At 43.8% G+C, this 21,567-nt stretch overlaps 1 protein-coding gene across 1 annotated transcript in view; it reads left to right on the top strand.

The window, feature by feature from the left end:
• The window catches only part of LOC120529941 (dynein heavy chain 5, axonemal-like), a 370,325-nt gene that overhangs the window by 340,427 nt on the left and 8,331 nt on the right, over positions 1 to 21,567 (top strand). The window contains exons 67-69 of the mRNA XM_039754150.1: positions 5,243 to 5,431; positions 10,729 to 10,861; positions 12,795 to 13,003. Coding sequence (XP_039610084.1) covers positions 5,243 to 5,431; positions 10,729 to 10,861; positions 12,795 to 13,003 — 531 coding nt within the window. The remainder of the gene's footprint in view (positions 1 to 5,242; positions 5,432 to 10,728; positions 10,862 to 12,794; positions 13,004 to 21,567) is intronic.

The following is a 21,567-nucleotide window of genomic DNA, read 5'->3' on the forward strand; positions in this document are numbered from 1 at the left end:
CCTGGGCAGGGTGCCAACCCACCGCAGGACACACACAAACACACCAAGCACACACTAGGGCCAATTTAGAATTGCCAATCCACCTAACCTGCATGTCTTTGGATTGTGGGAGGAAACCGGAGTGCCCGGAGGAAACCCACGCAGACACGGGAGAACATGCAAACTCCACGCAGGGAGGACCGGGAGCGAACCGGGTCTCCTAACTGCGAGGCAGCAGCGCTACCACTGCGCCACCGTGTCGCCCCTGGGCAAGAAGATAAATAAATAAATAAATAAACAACAAAAGAGATAAGAGTAATGTTGAAGACAATTACCCATAAACCATCAGGGTAGGAAGGATCAGGTTACTGGAAGTTCATACCATCAAAGGCATCTATCTATCTATCTATCTATCTATCTATCTGTCTATCTATCTATCTATCTATCTATCTATCTATCTATCTATCTATCTATCTATCTATCTATCTATTGAGGGGTACAGCCCGGACACAGACAGGTAGACATGATGTTGATCACCACACACATGTTTATTTACAATGTTAGAACATTAGAACCCTCTAGACAAGAACAGGCCATTCAGCCCAACAAAGCTCACCAGCCCTATCCACTTGTTTCCTCCAAGAAAACATCATTTATATATTTACAAATTAAAATTACATATTATTTACAAATAAGTGCATCAAACCAGTGCCGCAGCACCAATCACCCCTTCAAGTCCAGGCCTTCACACAATGCCTTTTTCTTCTCTGGTCCGCCTCCACTCCTCTCCTCCGAACTCTGTCCTCTTCCACCCGACTCGACTGGAGGGAGGTGGCCCCTTATATCTACACCTGGACGAGCTCCAGGTGCTTTCCGACACTCCTCCGCCGACACTCCCCTGTGTAGCGGAAGTGCCGGCTGCGCACCCGGAAACACTCCGGGTGACCCCGTTCCTCTTCCCCTCACCACTTCCGGGTGTGGTGGAAGTGCTGAGGTCCAGGGCTCCGAAGGCAGTGGGGCGCCCCCTGGTGACGACCATGGGCCCCTACAGAGTTGAGCTTCCAAACTCCCTACCTGTGATCCCCAAAACAACCAGGGTGGTCACCCCCACACAGTCAGGGGAAGGCGCAAGCATCTATCTATCTATCTATCTATCTATCTATCTATCTATCTATATTTTATTATTTGTCTTAAAATCTCTTACACTACAATTCTTGTTTATTATGCTGTTGAATTAAAATCTTACATTTCTGTTGAACTCTCTGAATTAGGGCGGCTCATGCTAATTGAGACTTTTTTTACATTTATTTTTGATTTTCAATCATAATGAATCCATGGAGATTTTGCTCCATTTCCAGATCACAGTTTTGCTCTTTGCTTCGTTACAAGCTGAGGTCTGTCAAATTAAAAAGCGCTGCTCCTCACTGAATGAAATTATACACTTTACTGAGCTCAAGCTTTTCCCTTAGGAAAAAAAAAATTAAAGTATCCCAAACTAAGCAAGCCTTCAAACTCAGCCATACTGTTTTGGACCCACTGGTGGCACTAAGGAGTAATACAAAAATGAAAACACAAACAAACAACTGAACATCCTTCCTCTACTCACCACCACAATTAAATGTGAGTGTTTTGCCATTTAAATGCTATATGACCCCCCCCCCTTCTTTCTTCCCTCAAAGATGTGTTACAGCAGAGCGTGACCCCCCCCACCTGTCTTGAACGTCCCGATTCAATTTGACCGACAGACAGACTTGATCTTCTAAATCAGAGGGGTGTTTCTTTGTCCACATTCCACTATCTGTGTTTTCTATTTTTACATAAATTTATTTTTATTTTTTTGTTTGGATGTTTTTCAGTCTTGCACAGTACACTTTCTTCTCTGACTAATAACCTTATATTCTGACAGATTTAGATCTGCCCTTGAAAATGACACACAGCCCATGAGTGTATAATAATCCTGACACGTTCGTGGACACTCTTATAGTGCTTTGAAGTTTAATCCAACACACAATGGAAATAAGGATAACATTCAAAGTGAAAATTTTACTGAATTTCCCAACTAATTCTGCTGTTACCCACTGTATGTGCACAACATAACTAATTCTCCAGCTGTTAACATTCTGAAAATGAAATATCTGACTTTTACTTTGGGTGGTGGAACATGAACACTGAGTGACGCACGATGACATTACAGCCAGTTAAATCAAAGTAGCAGAAGACGGGTGTCCAGACTGGGCTGGGGTAACACTGCCACTTCTCATGCCGAGAGATGACCTGATCAGAATATCCGTTTGTCCCTCATCCACCCATTATCTGGGACAGAAACCGAGGACCACCTTGGCTGGGTTACGCCTCTATTCCTTTTAGTCTATCCATTATGGCAGGGGTCTCCAACTCCAGTCCTGGAACGCTTCTCTGGCTGCAGGTTTTCATTCTAACCCTTTTCTTAATTAGTGAGCAGATTTTGCTGCTAATTAACTCTTTAATTTGAATTGATGCACAACTTAAGACTCAGACCACCTAATTATTTCTTTTTTTCCTTAATTAGCAACCAAACAATATCCATCCATCCATAATCCAACCCGCTACATCATAACCACAGGGTCATGGGGGTCTGCTGGAGCCAATCCCAGCCAACACAGGGTGCAAGGCAGGAAACAAACCCCGGACAGGGCGCCAGCCCACCACAGGGCATACACACACACACACACACACCAAACACACACCAGGGACAATTTAGAATCACCAATCCACCTGACCTTCATGTCTTTGGACTGTGGGAAGAAACCCACGCAGACACGGGAAGAAAACCCAGGTCTCCTTACTGCGAGGCAGCACCATGCCACCTAGATAGATATATAGATAGATAGATGTGAAAGGCACTATATAATAGATAGATAGATTGATTGATATGAAAGGCACTATATAACAGATAGATAGATGTGCAAGGCACTATATAATAGATAGATAGATGTGAAAGGCACTATATAATCAATAGATACATAGATATGAAAGGCACTATGTGATAGATAGATAGATAGATAGATTGATAGATGTGAAAGGCACTATATAATAGATACATAGATATGAAAGGCACTATATGATAGATAGATTGATAGATAGATTGATATGAAAGGCACTATATAATAGATACATAGATATGAAAGGCACTATATGATAGATAGATTGATATGAAAGGCACTATATGACAGATAGATTGATAGATAGATAGATTGATATGAAAGGCACTATATGACAAATAGATAGATAGATAGATTGATATGAAAGGCACTATATGACAGATAGATAGATAGATGTGAAAGGCACTATATAATAGATAGATACATAGATATGAAAGGCACTATATGATAGATAGATTGATAGTCAGTCAGTCAGTCAGTCAGTCATTTGCCAACCCGCTATATCCTAACACAGGGTCATGGGGGTCTGCTGGAGCCAATCCCAGCCAGCACAGGGCGCAAGGCAGGAACAAATTCTGGGCAGGGTACCAGCCAACCGCAGGGGACACACACACACACACACTAGGGACAATTTAGGATCACCAGTGCACCTAATCTGCATGTCTTTGGACTGTGGGAGGAAACCCACGCAGACACGGGGAGGACATGCAAACTCCATGCAGGGTGTACCCAGGAAGCGAACCCAGGTTTCCAAACTGCGAGGAAGCAGAGCTGCCCACTGCGCCACCGTGCTGCCCAAACAATATTAAGACACAAAGTGAACCAACACATAAACAGCAACCTGCGGCCATCACACCATAAGTAAAAATAAAGAAAGGTGAAGGCCTCAGTGATGTTGATCTGCTCAGGTCCACCAAACATTCTGACAGCCAGCGCTCTTAAATAAGAAAATCAACAGTGTTGGAAATGTCTGCCACGGCAGAATGAGCGAGTGCCATGGAATTAAATAACAGGGTTTAATTAGCAACGAGAATAGGCTTCAAATTAAGAAACTGAATGAAGTGAAGTTGGTTGGAGTTTGACGCCCCAACATAGTTAGTCATCTGTTGGCTCACTTCACATCAAATTTACGTTTAGGTGCCGTTTAAGGAAAAAAGAATCAATTCAGCAGTCAGAGTCTCAAGAAATTTCAATTAAAATAAAAAGAAACAGTTAATTAGCAGCAAAAACTGGTCACTGATTAAGAAAAGAGTTAGAAGGAAAACTTGCAGCCACAGTAGCTCTCCAGGACTGGACTTGGAGACCCTAACCCTAACCCTGCATTACGCTCTCCAGGACTGGATAGAAGATCATCCTTGACTCCAGTCGGCATGCCCATTTGGCATTTACAGATGAGATAAAGAATTTTCATTTTTTGCACTCCTTGGTTACTGAATCTCTGCTCTTGTTTTTTGACTCTTGGCCTTAATGACCTCTTGGCCATCAGCAGTGTGTCTGTCTGTGGAGAGAATGTCAACCTCGTCATTGAGACCTCTGCAGGGACATTCATGTGACACTTCCTATGAAGTCAGTAGATAGATTCGTAGAGCGAGGGGGGGGGGGGGGGTGTCATGAGGTCACAGGAGAGGGGTTTGTGGCGCTCCTGATATCTACAAAAAGACGAAGGTCCAAGTCTTCAGACTCTTGGTGCTCCCTGTCTATGAGACATGAACGCCATCCAGTGACCCGAGATGAAGACTGGACTCCTTCATGTGTGTCTCTTGTGTCCCGCTGCTCTGAATTTGTGTTGCTCATGCAGTCCCGATTGAGTCACATGATATGCATTGTGTGTCAGTTATGGCACTATGGCCATGTGGTGCGATTACCCGAGGGTGATCCTGCTCACAGGACCTTCATTGTTCTGGACCGAGAGTGGCTGGACCAGGCCAAGGGGACGCACACGTAACACCAAGCTGCGGCAGATAGATGGTCATTTCCGGACTGGACCGTGTGTCTTCCTGGGATCCTGAGCAGTTTCGTCGTCGCGCTGTACCAGTGTGTGCTCCCCAATTAACTTGACTTGTTTCTTGACACTCGGTCAGGGTTGACTCCCAGTTTGGATGTTTTGCCCACTCACTGCAGTACAAGCCTCTTTTCCTTTACTGTCTCTTACAAGTCAGTCCAGTTGGAAGCAGGCATCCTCTTGGCAATCGGCGCTACTGTGCCATCCTGAAGTCCTAGATTTTAAGTCATTTCAGTTTAACGACTGTGCCTGTGTTCTGTAATTTTACTTTCATCGGTAGGAATTCATAAACGATTCTAAATGGTAATTGCCTGCATTTTCTTTTGTTTTCTTCACTTAGGTGTTTGGACTTCACCCAAATGCCGATATCACGTACCAAACCAACATGGCCAATGAGACGCTGAGCACAATTGTCAACATTCAGCCCAAAGACAGCGGAGGTGGAGGAGGTGAAACCAGAGAGGCCACCGTTCAGCGATTAGCCGATGAGATGCTGGAAAAGCTGCCGCCGGACTACGTGCCATATGAGGTACTGAAGAACGACCGCAATACCGAACTCGTAAATGTCTACATTAAAACTGACAAGATAAGAAAAGCAGCTGTAATGAACATATTGAGATACAAAGAAATTTTATAGAAAGACAGTTTTGTTCATGTGCTCTTTACAAACACAGCATTTAAAATGCATAGGAAAATATACTGACACTTTACTGCATTCGGGGTCATTATGGTTAATCAAAATGTAGAGGGTCACTAAAGACCCTGAGTGCGGTAAAGTGTCAGTTTGTCAATGTCAGTTTATTTATATAGCCCATTTAACACAACGTGGGAATGCTGAGGCCAAAGTGCTTTACAATCTATACTAATAAAAGGCAAAGCCCTCACTTACTCACTCACTCACTGACTGACTCACTGACTGACTCACTCACTCACTGACTCATCACTAATTCTCCAACTTCCCGTGTAGGTAGAAGGCTGAAATTTGGCAGCTCATTCCTTTCAGCTTACTTACAAAAGTTAGGCAGGTTTCATTTCGAAATTCTACACGTAACGGTCATAACGGTCGATAACGGTCGACAACGTCCGCCATGTTGAACTTTCTTATTTATGGCCATCTTCACTAAATTTGGTAGCTAACCAAAACCGATGTACATACTTATTTTGGTGGTATGACGCCACTGTCAGCCACCATATTGAACTTTCCAACGTCACTAATTTTACAACTTTCCGTGTAGGTAGAAGGCTGAAATTTGGTACTTATTTTGGTGGTATGATGCCACTGTTGGCCGCCATATTAAACTTTTAACGGAAACCAATGTACGTACTTATTTCGTTGGTATGACACCACTGTCGGCCGCCATATTGAACTTTCCAACGTCACTAATTCTCCAACTTCCTATGTAGGTAGAAGGCTGAAATTTGGCAGGCTCATTCCTTACAGCTTACTTACAAAAGGTAAGCAGGTTTCATTTCGAAATTCTACGCGTAACGGTCATAACGGTCAACAACGTCCGCCATGTTGAACTTTCTTATTTACGGCCCCATCTTCTCGAAATTTGGTGGGCGGCTTCCCTGCGCTAACCGAAACCAATGTACGTACTTATTTCGGTGGTATGACGCCACTGTCAGCCGCCATATTGAACTTTTCAACAGTCTTTGTTACTTATGGGCCCATCTTCAAGAAATCTGGTACACGGGTTCCCAACGCCAACTGAATCCTACTTACGTGCATATATACGTCCATAGCCTGCAGCTCGGTCACCGTGTGAGGTGGCGTTAAGTCCCCCATCCAAACACCTCCCACGTTGTTGGCTGCCTGCCTATATAAGGCCCCCATACTCCCCCTGAACATATACTGAAGGGGCATCCCGGCTGGGCATAGACCCCGGCCGTCTGCCACAGCATGTATTTTTCTTTCAAAAATCCTGACATTTGTGTGGGAAGTAGCATATGCACATTTTGAGCCTCTTTTTATGCGTACGCAAGCTTTATCAATGAGACCCCATTGTCCTTGTTATTGTTGCTTGCCCTTTTTTACCTCAAAGCCATTCAGTTCTAAACGTGAGGAGTTGGCGATTCAAGTTAGGCAGTCCATAGGCAGTGAATTGTTCTGGTAGCGGGCGATTGTGAGTTTCTCACTTAGCGTTTAAATCTCAGTGGCTATATTCTGTCAGACGATGACAACATTAGAGGGTATCACGATGATCAGATGCCAGTTGAGACACCGGGCACCAACAGATACACAAACTCACAGGTTTTGCCAATCATTAGCAAAAGAGGGATAGACATAATTAGTGAAGCACATTAAGGTTAACATCAGAGACGTCTGCGCTCGCTCAGAAAAATTGTAGTGTGGCCCCTAACGGTTTCAAGGTTGCTTTATTTAGTCAGGTTTACACAAGAAAACGTGAACAAGGCTGCTCAAGAGTAGGACAAATTGGGGACACTTTTTTTTCAGCAAAAAAGGTTACTTCCATTTAATCTCGCATAATAAAATATTTCCCTACAATGTTTTACTGCCAGAATATGTATGGAAAGTCCTACGATGAACAAATCAAATTTTTATTTTTCAACCCGGCAAACGAAAATTCCAGTTGCTTTAGCTTAAGTGATTCAAATGCAAGAAGAGCAAACAGAGCAGCATCCTGTCACCGTGACGAGCGCCCAGCCATTCATATTAGATTTATATGTCAGTTTATTTTCCAGAGTTAGCAGCCATCTCTGTTCTCGTACTTTATTCCAAGCGCCAGTTATCTGATTATCATCTCACTCCTGCAGTACACGTTCTCCCTTGAGGAGTGAGTCTATCATCCAGACACAAGATTCAACATCTATCATTTATTTTTTTTTTTCATCTGCTGCACAGGTTGCCATGTTACTAAAGAGCGCGAGAAGTGGCTAAGCTTACTGGGGGACAGATAAGCTCCATTTTTCCATTTTACTTCTTACAGACGGATATCAGCTGGTTGACTGCTGATAGGGCATCCAGCTGAATACCAGGCAAAAAAAGTGAAGCTTTTAAAACGGCCGTGAAGTGCTTTTAAATGAAGACGAGCAAATAGCGCTTTTGGCTGGAGTGGTCCAAAATGTTTTTAAAGGGTGAAGAAGACAACCGAGTTTATTCACCTCCTTCATATGATACATGAATGCCTGTGATGGCACCTGAGATATTTTTAATATCACACAGATGTCGCTCACAATATTAGTGGCTGCTCCTGAGGACTTTGGTGCTCTGGTAGACATCCCGTTATTTCTATCACAGCGATCATCCAACCGTTGTCTAAAGCCGATGTCGCATTAGGCGAATTGTCGTTGTGGGGTATGACTCTGATTTCATCGCTGCACCGTCTCAGACTACACGACCGGATTCCAGCTCATGTCATGTTTACTGATCAAGCGGTAGACTTCCACCGCAATCGTGTTCACCTCTTTATCTGAAAGCCAATAGTGCATTGCTTAATGGAGTCAGTGGTGTAAAAAGGGTTAACAGGGTTAATAGGATCTGCCCTGTCTTCTACTAACTGCATCCTGCTTTAGGACAGAAAACACGAGGCGTCACACAGATGAGCTTCTATCTATCTATCTATCTATCTATCTATCTATCTATCTATCTATCTATCTATCTATCTATTATATAGTGCCTTTCTATCTATCTATCTATCTATCTATCTATCTATCTATCTATCTATCTATCTATCTATCTATCTATCTATCTATCTATCTATCTATTATATAGTGCCTTTCTATCTATCTATCTATCTATCTATCTATCTATCTATCTATCTATCTATCTATCTATCTATCATATAGTGCCTTTTCTATCTATCTATCTATCTATCTATCTATCTTATAGTGACTTTCATGCTATCTATCTATCTATCTATCTATAGTGCCTTTCATACTATTTATCTATCTATAGTGCCTTTCATGCTATCTATCTATCTATCTATCTATCTATCTATCTATCTATCTATCTATCTATCTATCTATCTATCTATCTATAGTGCCTTTCATACTATTTATGTATCTATAGTGCCTTTCATGCTATCTATCTATCTATCTATCTATCTATCTATCTATCTATCTATCTATCTATCTATCTATCATATAGTGCCTTTTGTGCTATGTCTGTCTGTCTATCTAATCTTGCCAACTACGCTAAAATCTATCTCTCTTTTTGCTTCCTAGTTGCTATGAAGCATACAACTGGAAATTTTTAGAAAAGTCATGTGACTTGGGCTTGACCTGCTTATCCCACTGTTGATCTAATGAGTGATTTTCTTTTCTTTCTACCTTCTGCATGATTCTTGGTTACATGTTGTGGATACAATGGTGAAGCATGGTGATGAGAGCATCATGCTGTGAGGCTGGGGACTGGGAGACTAATCAGGGTTAAACAGAAAACCGAACAGACCTAAGCAGTGAGAAATGCGTAATGAATTCCTGCTGCAGAGTATTCTGGGGCTCAATTTGGATTGAACAGAACAAAACAAAGCCAGCACAAGAATGGCTTAGGGACAAGTCATGTCTGGGAGTGTCCTTTAATGGCCCAGACTTGAACTGTAATGAGCACCTCTGGAGTGACCTGACAGGTGGTGTCCACCGATGGTCTCCCTCTAATCTGAATGAGCTTGAGAGGATCTGCAGAGAAGAATGACAGAAACTCTTCAAACAGCCAGGTGTGTGAAGCTCATCACGTCAAACCCAAGAAGACTCTTGGCTGGAATGGCTGCCACAGGGGCTTTGAATAAGTACTGAGCAAAAGGTCTGAATACTTGTGTCAATGGGATGTTTCAGTTTTTTATTTCTAATATGTTAGTTAAAAAGTTCTAAACTCCTGTTTTTGTTTTATCATTTGGGGGTGCCGAGTATGGAAAAAAATGAATGGAAATAGTTTTAGCACTAGTATGTAACTTAACAAAATGTGAAAAAGTGAAGAAGTCTAAATATTGTCTAAATCCACTGAAATGCAATTACGAGGAATAACAAATGCAGTTGTTTTAATCCTGACAAGGGGAAGGGGGGCTCTTCTGTCTGATGTCTCATGTTTTATATACTATGACAGAACTGAAAATGCCTTCACATGGGCTCCCCGCTCCATCAGGCAGCATGTTACTGCCGGACAGTGAAACCGGCGAGCTTGCAATTCTTTGGTAATGAGAAACGGTGCTGGAAAATCCTCACAAAGTCATCTAGCGTGACATACCCTGCCGTTTCTAGTCTTGCAATTTGACAACTAAGGTCTGGCATTGCCTCTGACTGTAACGTGTCGTGTAATGTGACATCAACTTACATGGAGACCTGGGGTGGGTTGTATTAATGTTAGAATGAGAGCCACGGCAAGACAAACACTCATAGTCTAGTACCCAGTTTCTTACCTTGGGGGTCCTTGGGTACGGGTTTGCCGCTGGTGGGTTGCGAGTTGATATTCTTTTCAATGGAAGGCGGCGAATCTCCGCTTCGATGGTCGTTCTCGAATTATCAAGGGGAAACATCTCCCCCATCCCTGATGTTCATGCTTGAATAATCAAACGGGGACCTTTCCCTGCTCTGGTGATCGCACTGGAGTACCTCAGTGGGTTTTGAAAAAAGCTTACATGGCACAATGTGGGTCATAACTCCAAAAACAACTTAAGAAATGCTGGTCTGGTAGATGGTAATACCCAGGGGGGTTTTCAGCTCCTGACCCGCCCACATGAATCAGCATCACACACTTGTCGCCCATCACTTCCTTACACTGTTCCTGTGTTCTTCACTTCTCTTCTGTTGTTGGCACACGGATCTTTATTTGACTTACAGCGTACCCGTCTTTCATTTATGTTGTAGGTGAAAGCCCGTCTCCAGAAAATGGGTCCCATTCAACCCATGAATATTTTCTTACGCCAAGAAATTGATCGTATGCAGCGCATCATCACCAGGGTTCGGAATACTCTCACCGACCTCAAGCTGGCCATTGATGGTGAGTATCCCCTTTCATTGTTGTTATCCTCTTCAAGCTCGAGGGAACATAAACTGTCGTCGATTATTACAAGGCTGTTCATTACGGGTTTTCTAGCATCTGTGTGTGTGTGTGAGTCCAAGAGTACCAGCTTTTGCATTCCTCATCTTGCTGTCTTATGTTTCGCCTCACTTCTGTTTCACTTTTTTTCATCTTCATTTTAATGGACTCAGTCCTCTGAATTAACGGCACCCAAACTGAAATGAGATGTGAGGTTAGCGGGACAACAGATGACCAGCAAAGTCAGGGCCTGGAACTCCAAACAATTTTACTCCACTCAGTTTTGTCTTGTTGTCTTGTTATGCCCGTTATTTAATTCCACGGCTTGTTGCTGCCCTCATTCGGTCCCCGGCAGACATTTCCAAAACTGCCGATGTTCTTTTATATTAAGAACGCCGTCAAATAAGACGTTTTGTGGACCTGAGCAGATCAGGATGACTGAGACCTTCACCCTTCTTTATTTTCAGATATTGTATGATGGACACAAGTTATCTGGTCATGAGTTGGACATATATATATATATATATATATATATATATATATATATATATACAGTTAGGTCCATACGAACACAATCTTCCTACTTTTTGCCATGGACAATACCACAATGGATTTGAAATGAAGTAATCATTAAGTGATTGAAGAGTAGACATTCAGCTTTAATTCAAAAGGTTTAATAAAAATATCACATGAGCCATTTAGGAATGACAGCCATTGTTATAGAGGGTCCCCCATTTCAAGGGGTTCAAAAGAAATTGGACAACAAGACAAAACACACTGGGACAGCAAACTGAGGACTTTACAACACAAACAAGTGGAATATTCATCAATGGCCGAGTCAGGCAACTGAGCTCAACACAAGTGGACACGCAGTCCACTGACTGACCACAAAACTGATGGCTGAAAGTCCAACAGACAAAGCAGCACCTGAAGACAGCGACAGTAAAGGCCTGGCAGGGCATCAGTGGGGTGGACACCCAGCACTTGGTGACGGCCAGGGGCTCGGACTTCAGGCACTCATTGATTGGAAACGAGTTTCGCCTAAATGTTAAAAATGATCGTTAGATTCATGATGATGTTAGTGTGTCCAAATACCTTTGATCGTTTAAACATAGGGAGACCCTGTCAAAAAATGGCTGTCTTTTCTAAACGGCTCATATGATGTTTTTCTTAAACCACTTGAATTAAAGCTGAAACTCTGCACTTCAGTCACAGCGTCATTGCTTTGTTTCAGATCCATTGTGGTGACACAAAGGGACAAAGTTATGGAAATTGTGCGACTGTCCAAATACTTAAACACCTGACTGTGTAGATAGATAGATAGATAGATAGATAGATAGATAGATAGATAGATAGATAGATAGATAGATAGATAGATAGATATGAAAGGCACTATATAATAGATAGATAATCATGAAAGGCACTATATGATAGATAGATAGATAGATAGATAGATAGATATGAAAGGCTATATTAGATAGATAGATAGATAGATAGATAGATATGAAAGGCACTATAGATAGACAGATAGATAGATAGATAGATAGATAGATAGATAGATAGATAGATAGATGTTAAAGGCACTATATAATAGATAGATAAATAAAAAAGGCACTATATAATAGATACAGTAGATAGACATAAAAGGCACTGTATAATAGATAGATAAACGTGAAAGACACTATATGATAGATAGATAGATAGATAGATAGATAGATAGATAGAAGTGAGTGACGCAATATGATAGATAGTTTGATTGCATGATTTGCTTTTCTGTGTGTGTCTCTTTATTTGTTTCAGTTCTGATGAGACATGCAAGTAAGGACATATGACATTAAACTGTCACTTGACGTGACTTGACTGGACCTGACGTGTCTGTGAATTTGTTTTTTAGGCACCATCATCATGTCTGAAGACTTAAGAGACGCTTTAGACAACATGTACGATGCTAGGATACCCAAACTGTGGTATAAAATCTCATGGGAATCGGCCACTTTGGGTTTCTGGTTCACGGAGCTCCTGGAGAGAAACCAACAGTTCCACACCTGGCTGTTTGAAGGGCGACCCAACCAGTTCTGGATGACGGGATTCTTTAACCCACAGGTAAAGGAGGGGGCTTGTGAGGGGGGTGGGTTTTTGGAGGTCATGTGACAAGACGGGGCTGAGATGTTCCTAGAATTCTAAAACTTTCCAGGTATGTCACCTCCCCATAAGAAAGAAAGAAAGGAAGATTTGTGAATGAGGAACTTGTAAGATATTTGTAAAGATTACACCTGATGTTTAAAGCCCCGGACTTTTGTCGGTGTTGGTGTGTTGGAGGTTTTGGGGGCTCAGTGGCACGCCAAAAAGGTCACACTAATGACAATCTGTTTTGCTGACAGAAGCATCTTTAGGGCTTGTAAAGATGGGAAATACTGAATACAGCATATTGAATTTGAAGTAACCTCCCTCACGCTAAATCTGAAACTGAGAGCTAACCCGTCACTGAAATTCGCAGAGGATTTTTCCGTCTGTTCTGGGGACAGGTGACGTGGGAGTGGCCTTGGGCAGGACAGATCATACCAGCAGAAACTGGTCGATCTATCCATCTTCTAAACCTGATTCTCCAGGGCTGGGGGCAGCTGGAGCCTATCCCAGCAAGCAATGGGTACAGCCAGGAATGAACCCTGGGCAGGGCACCAGGCCTTCACAAGGTGAACACACACACACACACACTGCCATACATCAAGGGACGATTTAACATTGCCAAGTCACCCGCATGTTGTAACGGCCGACCCCTTACCCAGCCGGCAGCTACACTACCAAGACCTGTGGCCTGGATGAATTACTGAGGTGAACCTACATACTGTATACCAAGCCGTACCTTTAACAAATAATATTTTCTCCTCAATCGACGGTTTAAACACAAGCACACAAAAGCAGATATATAAAATAGGTGTATAAATATATTAAATGAAGCACAATAACAAAAGCTGCAAATTCCACGCATAGTAAAAATATATATACAGTAGATGTGTATATCCCTCCACCAAAGCAGCAACGTGAAAACGCCATATTTACAATAACTGGCGATGATTGAGCTGAAGTGAATCCAGCGGAATGAGAAACAAACTGGATACGATGCACGATGTGAAAAATAGCAGGAATCGATGATCTGTTGTCGTTAAATGAAATCTCCGTCTTTCTCCTCCTCTTTCCCTCCTGATCGTTTAAACAGTAAAGAGCCGGATGTAACTGAACGTGAGCAGGTGCTTTCCATCCTGGGGCCGCGGTCTCACTCCCTCATCCGTCCCCTCTGCACTTAACGGGGACAACATTCACTGACGTACACATAATGAACAGTAAACGGGACGATGGAAACAACAGCACACACATCGAATACATTATTACTACGTAGCCCCGCTACATTGTCTTTGGACTGTGGGAGGAAACTGAAGAAAACCAATGGGGTCCCACGCAGAAGGCGCCTAGGACTTGACCCCTTGACACCTAATTTCGAGACAGCAGTGCCACCATAGCATCATCGTGTGACTAAGTCGGTGATTAACATGCTTACACTAACTGTGGTCTTAACACGTGATGAAAAAATACTCTGTTATGTGAGACTTATTTTAGTAACATAATGCATCCATTAGGCAGAGGAGTAGCGGGACCCCTCCAGTCACTCCTTAAAGTACGTCAAATGCCATTAATACCTTAAGTTCACATTCACTGAAGATTTGTCTTCCCATGGTTTGAAAATAATGGCGTCACTCAGGAACACGGCCAAATCTGTGATTAATAATAATAATAAATAATAATCATTGTTCACTTTTATTGAGTGCTTTTCTCACAACTCAAAGAGCTTCAGTGAGTGTGGAGCCACTTCGACCACCACCACTAATGAGCAGCATCCACCTGGGTGATGCAATGGCAGCCATTTCTGTGCCAGTACACTCACCACACATTAGCTGTTAAGTGGTGAAGAGATGTGAGAAAGAGACAGCCAATCAGAAACTGAGGATGATTAAGGGGCCGGAATGTCCAGGTGGTGGTGGGCTATTTATCCTGGACATCGGGGTACATCCTACTCTTTACAATGGATGCCCAGGGACCTTTAATGACCACAGAGAGTCAGGAACGCGGTTTTACGTCTCATCCGCAGTTCAGTGTCCACCGTCACTGGGGCATTGGGATCCAAATTCAGACCACAGGGTAGGCGCCCCCTGCTGGCTTCACCAACATTCATAAGGTCATGAATATTCAAAAAGGGGCTTATGGCTTTTTTAACCCCTTGAACCTGGCAGGCCAGTTTTTGGGGCAGCTGCATGGTGGTATTTACCCAAAACATCGGTATAACAGTCAGCCTATACTATTGTCAGGCCCCTTCTGACCTGAATAACGGCCTACGCACATTGGTTATGCCACACTATAGTTAGGCTGCTCCACTCTCTAAATCTTGCAGTCCGCTCTCGTAGAGACACATTCTCAAAATGGCCGCTACAGCGCCCTGCCAACATAACCAGGCTGGCCAGAATACCTGCCTTTGCTATATTAGACTACGAATATAATATACAGTAGCTCTGTCTATGGCTGTGCCATGGTGGGTGTGTCTCAGGCATCTTCTCTCTTATTATTTGCGCACATCGTCGTTCATCACGTGGTCAAAGCAAGTCGGTCCAGCATGGCATTCGCATCTCTATGACGTTGCCAGCCAACACTCAGTTCCACGCAGTGTGGTGGGACAAACCGCGGTTTTATAGATCATCAAGTTATGTGGGCATCTGCCAGTCACAAAAGACTCCAATGACCTGGCGCCATTTTAGCCGGGCAGCGTTTACTCGCACTCAGACACTGGAGGTCATGCCCACGTCGGAGAAGACGAGTGATCCGAGATACATGAATTTGGTGGTCTTGATAATGCGGATGCTGCCCACCGTTTGCTTGCATGTTCAGTATACAAAAAGTGGCTAATCTGTCTCAGGTAAATGAAATAATCAAAATCTCTTCAGGTCCCTGAGCACACCTGAATTTTACTCCGCACACATTATCTAACGCGTTTGTCTTTTATCTTATCTTGTTAAGAGTGGTGACCAGCAGGGGTCAGTGATAGGGCCGCTGCTATTTTAAATAAATATAAGTGAGGCAGCACGGTTGTGCAGTGGGTAGCACTGCTGCCTTGTAGTTAGGAGACCCGGGTTCGCTTCCCGGGTCCTCCCTGCGTGGAGTTTGCATGTTCTCCCCGTGTCTGCGTGGGTTTCCTCCGGGCGCTCGGTTTCCTCCCACAATCCAAAGACATGCTGGTTAGGTGGATTGGCGATTCTAAATTGGCCCTAGTGTGTGCTTGGTGTGTGGGTGTGTTTGTGTGTGTCCTGCGGTGGGTTGGCACCCTGCCCAGGGTTGGTTCCTGCCATGTGCCCTGTGTTGGCTGGGATTGGCTCCAGCAGACCCCCGTGACCCTGTATTCGGATTCAGCGGGTTAGAAAATGGATGGATGGATGGATAAGTGATTTAGGAGGCAGCACGGTGGCGCAGTGGGTAGCACTGCTGCCTCGTAGTTAGGAGACCCGGGTTCGCTTCCCGGGTCCTCCCTGCGTGGTGTTTGCATGTTCTGCCCGTGTCTGCGTGGGTTTCCTCCCACAGTCCAAAGACATGAAGGTTAAGTGCATTGGTGGTCCTGAATTGTCCCTGGTGTGTGTGTGTGTGCGCCCTGCCCGGGGGTTTGTTTCCTGCCTTGTGCTTTATGTTGACTGGGATTGGTGTGTGTGTGGTTTTCATTCTGACTGACTGCCAAAATGGAAGATTAAGACTGTTAAAATAAGGAGGACTTTTACAAGAAAGTGATGGAGATTTTCGTGGAGGACATCATTTACAAATAAAGGTAAAGACCATCTGCGGTGAGGTTTGTCTCCTGCCTTACGCCCTGTGTTGGCTGGGCTTGGCTCCAGCAGACCCCCGTGACCCTTTAATTAGGATATAGCAGGATGGATAAATGATTTAGAATAGGAATATAAGTATCAAGCTGGTTAAGTTTGCAGATGATACCAAGATAGGTGGATTAGCAGATAATTTGGAATCCATTACACCATCACAACAGGACTTAGATAGCATACAGGCTTGGGCAGATTTGTGGACGATGAAGTTTAATGTCAGTAAATGTAAAGAATTACACATAGGAAGTCAAAATGTGAGGTTTGAATACACAATGGGCAGTCAGAAAATCGAGAGTCCACCTTATGAGAAGGATTTAGGAGTCATGGTGGACTCTAAGCTATCAACTTCACCGACGGTGTTCAGAAGCCATTAAGAAGGCTAACAGGATGTCAGGTTATATAGCGCCTTTACGTGTGGAGTTCAAGTCACAGGAGGTTCTGCTCAAGTCTTTATAACACACTGGTGAGGCCTCATCTGGAGTCCTGTGTGCACTTTGAGTCTCCAGGCTACAAAAAGGACATAACAGCACTAGAGAAGGTCCAGAGAAGAGCAACTAGGCTGGTCCGTGACCACAGAGACCAACAATGGTGGGAAGACTGGAGTCGCTGAACCAAATGGCGATTAAGAGGTGACATGGTTGAAGTGGACTAAAGTGACCATGGAGGCTATTAGGTTATATAGCGCCTTGATATGTGGAGTACAAGTCACAGGAGGTTCTGCTCAAGCTTTATAACACACTGGTGAGGCCTCATCTCTAGAACTGTGAGCAGTTTTGGTCTTCAGGCTACAAAAAGGACAGAGCAGCACAAGAAAATGTCCAGAGATGAGTGACTAGGCTGATTGAAGGCTACAGGGGATGAGTTATGAGGAAAGATGAAAAGAGCTGCGTCTGTTAACCATTTAATGTCAGTAAATGTAGAGTATTACATATGGGAAGTAAAAATGTGAGGTTTGAATACACAATGGAAGGTCCGAAAATCGAAAGTATGACCAATGAGAAGGACTTAGGAGTCGTGGTGGACTCGACATGATCAACTGACAGACAGTGTTCAGAAGCTAAGAGACTGTCAGGTTATATAGCGCCTTGACGTGTGGAGTTCAAGTCACAGGAGGTTCTGCTCAGTCTTTATAACACACTGGTGAGGCCTCATCTGGAGTCCTGTGTGGACTTTGAGTCTCCAGGCTACAAAAAGGACATAACAGCACAAGAGAAGGTCCAGAGAAGAGCGACTAGGGTGATTCAGAGCTACAGGGGATGAGTTCTGAGGAAAGATTAAAAGAGCTGAGCCTTTAAAGGATATGAAGAGGAGACCTGAGTGAAGTGTTTAACATTATGAAGTGAATCAGTCCAGTGGATCGAGACGGTGACTTTAAAATGAGTTCATCAAGAACACTGGGACACAGCTGGAAACTTGTGAAGGGGAAATTTCACACAAAGAACTTGGAATAGGCGACCAAGTAGTGTGGTGGACAGTAAGACTTTAGGGACTTTCAAACCTCGACTTGATGTATTCTTGGAAGAAATAAGTGGACAGGACTGACGAGCTTTGTTAGGCTGAATGGCCTGCTCTCGTCCAGAGTGTTGTAATCTTCTAATGTTCTCAGTACCAAATGTCCAAATCCAAGTGTGCAAAGCTCATAGTGACTCATCTAGGAAGACTCAGAGTTAGAATTACTGCCAAACAGACTAAATTAAAGGTCAGAATACTTCAAGGAATGAGAGATTTCAGTTTTCTGATTTTAAATATTTCTGCCTACCTTTCTGAAGCCCATTTTCCCCTTGTCATTATGGGTTGTTGAGTGTAGACTGATGGGTAGAAATGGCAAATGTATCCCTTTGAAGTGAAATCTAAAACACAATGAAGAGCCCAATAAAATGAAGAGGTGTGGAGACTTCTTGAGGGCACCTTATTTACTTTGCGTGTGTGGGCCTCTGGTGAGGCCTCATTTGTAGTCCTGGGTGCAGTTTTGGTCTCCAGGCTACAAATGGACATAACAGCACAAGAGAAGGTCCAGAGAAGAGCGACGAGGCTGATTCAGGGCTACAGGAGATGAGTTATGAGGAAAGATTAAAAGAGCTGAGTCCATTGCTTGCATTAAGTTTAGGTCTTGTTAGGGCTGAATACAAAATGAGAGGTCTGCCAATTGAAAGAGAACCTTATGAGAAGGACTTAGGAGTCACATTGGACTCTAATCTATCAACTGACTGACAGAGTTTAGAAGCCATTAAGAAGGTTAACCGACTGTCAGGTTATATAGCGCCTTGATGTGTGGAGTACAAGTCACAGGAGATTCTGCTCAAGTCTTTATAACACACTGGTGAGGTCTCATCTGGAGTCCTGGGTGCAGTTTTGGTCTCCAGGCTACAAAAAGGACACAACAGCACAAGAGAAGGTCCAGAGAAGAGCAACGAGGCTGATTAAAACTACAGGGGATGAGTTATGAGGAAAGATTAAAAGAGCTGAGCCTTTACAGATTAAGCAAAAGAAGATGAAGAGGAGACCTGACTGAAGTGTTTAAAATGATCATCCAGTGGATCGAGACTTGTATTTTAAAATGAGCTCATCAAGAACACGAGGACACAGTTGGAAACTTGTGAAGGGTGAATTTCACACAAACATTAGGAAGTTTTTCTTTACACAAAGAACGATAGACACTTGGAATAAGCGACCAAGTAGTGTGGTGGACAGTAAGACGTTAGGGACTTTTAAAACTCGACTTGATGTCATTTTGGAAGAAATAAGTGTACAGGACTGGCAAGCTTTGTTGGGCTGAATGGCCTGTTCTCGTCTAGAGTGTTGTAATGTTCTATCTCAGTGTTTTCCTGAATCCATTATTCCTGCAGTCTCGCTTGTCATAGTTTGGATACACAGCACAGTATTTGGTGGTACAGAGCCGAACAAACCGTGTCCTTAACTGTCTCTAAGCTTGTGTCACTGCCTGGAAGGCTTGTATGCTTTTGTAGTGTTTTGGATTGATTAGTGCGTACACACACACACACACACACACACACACACACACACACGTACATATAAGGTATGTTAGTGAAGCCACAGTGTACAGGTGATGCAGTTTGGGTGGGTCGTGAATGTTTAATAAGGAGACCCGGCTGTGTTTTGCTTTTAATTCCTCAGTTTTTAATATCAGTTTTCCATTAAAGGTGGAAATGAAACCTACAATTTAATAATGTGTGCTAACAACAAAAATACACTTGAGGAGAATTTTCATAACAGACATCTAATTAAACTGGGAAACAAAGGAGTTGCTTCCAAAATATTTTATCTTTACTTTTTTTTTGCCTCCTCCTTCTAAGGCGACTTGCAACATCTAAGATACGACTGGTCACATCAGGGTGTGGTGTGCAGGAGGGTACAAAACTGGCACAAACGCATGAAGCACAGGGAAGTGGAGTGAGGAACCTTATCAGAGCTGGGTGATGTTAATAGTGGCGTCCAGCAGGGGTCAGTGCTGCGGTCGCTGCTGTATTTAATATACAAAAATGATTTGGATAGGAATAAAAATTGTCTACGCCAGAGTAACATCACATCATATCTACAAGCTGATTAAAAGGGCAGGCTCGGGAATGGGAAACATTCTGGACCCCCTGGAGGTCGTAGTAGTGGGTCATACAATAAAAAGAAAACTGGGTGCCTTTAGGACCAACGCTACACATCTTCACTATCTATCCATTATCCAATCCATTATATCCTAACTATAGGGTCACGGGGGTCTGCTGGAGCCAATCCCAGCCAACACAGGGCGCAAGGCTATATACAAACCCCGGGCAGGGTGCCAGCCCACCGCAGGGCACACACACACACACACCAAGCACACACTAGGGACAATTTAGGATCACCAATCCACCTAACCTGGCAGGGAGGACCCAGGAAGCGAACCCGGATCTCCTAACTGCAAGGCAGCAGTGCTACCCACTACGCCACCATGCCGCCCTCTTCACTATGTAACACAAAAACATCGTGGAGGACATTCAGCCAACAAATCATTCAGCAAAAATGTGTCGAGAAACGCTATGAATTTCCACATGACGCTGCTGCCTGTTCCACACTAGCCTGTGCTCGTCCTTCGGGGCTCCTCCAGCACTCAGACCTGGCTGGATAGAGTGGGTAAGGCAGGGATGGGTAAAGCTGGGGTGCCCAATAGTATGAATAGCCCAATTGCCAGTATCAAATTGCAAACAATGCTCGGCCTCTCTCTCTCTCTCTTCTCTCTCTCTGTCTCTCTCTCTCTTCTCTCTCTCTCTCTCTCTCTCTCACAGCACCGCTGCATAGCTCCGCCCACCTAGCATTCTGTGTTAAGCGAAAAGTGTCCTCGGTGAAGGAGGCAGCCATTTTGCTGTAGCCCTTCACACGCTGCGTCCAAGGGAGGTACGCAACTGGCAGACCCACAGTGTGCTCTGGCGGCCCGGGAATTGGGGACCCCTGCTCTGATGTTCTCATTTCTAATCCTATCTACTCTCGTTACCCTCATAGTATCTTCAGCACTGCCTTCGACAAGTTTCCAGCTGCAGTCAGGACAGGTTTAGGACTCGGACAGATCCAAGCACTTCAGACACTGTTATTGCTCCTTTGGGCAAGGAAGAACAGGATGAGCACTGGCAGAGCCTACAAAATGACCTCCAACAGGCAGGCAGGCCACTGGTGTGAATGTCTCTGACATCTCAAACAATCAGAAACAGACTACATGAGGGTGGCCTGAGTGTCCGACTATGTCCTCTAGTGGGTACCATGGAGCTC

The sequence above is a fragment of the Polypterus senegalus genome, chromosome 5 (genome assembly GCF_016835505.1).
Source record: "Polypterus senegalus isolate Bchr_013 chromosome 5, ASM1683550v1, whole genome shotgun sequence".
In the NCBI taxonomy this organism is placed as follows: Eukaryota; Metazoa; Chordata; class Cladistia; order Polypteriformes; family Polypteridae; genus Polypterus; species Polypterus senegalus.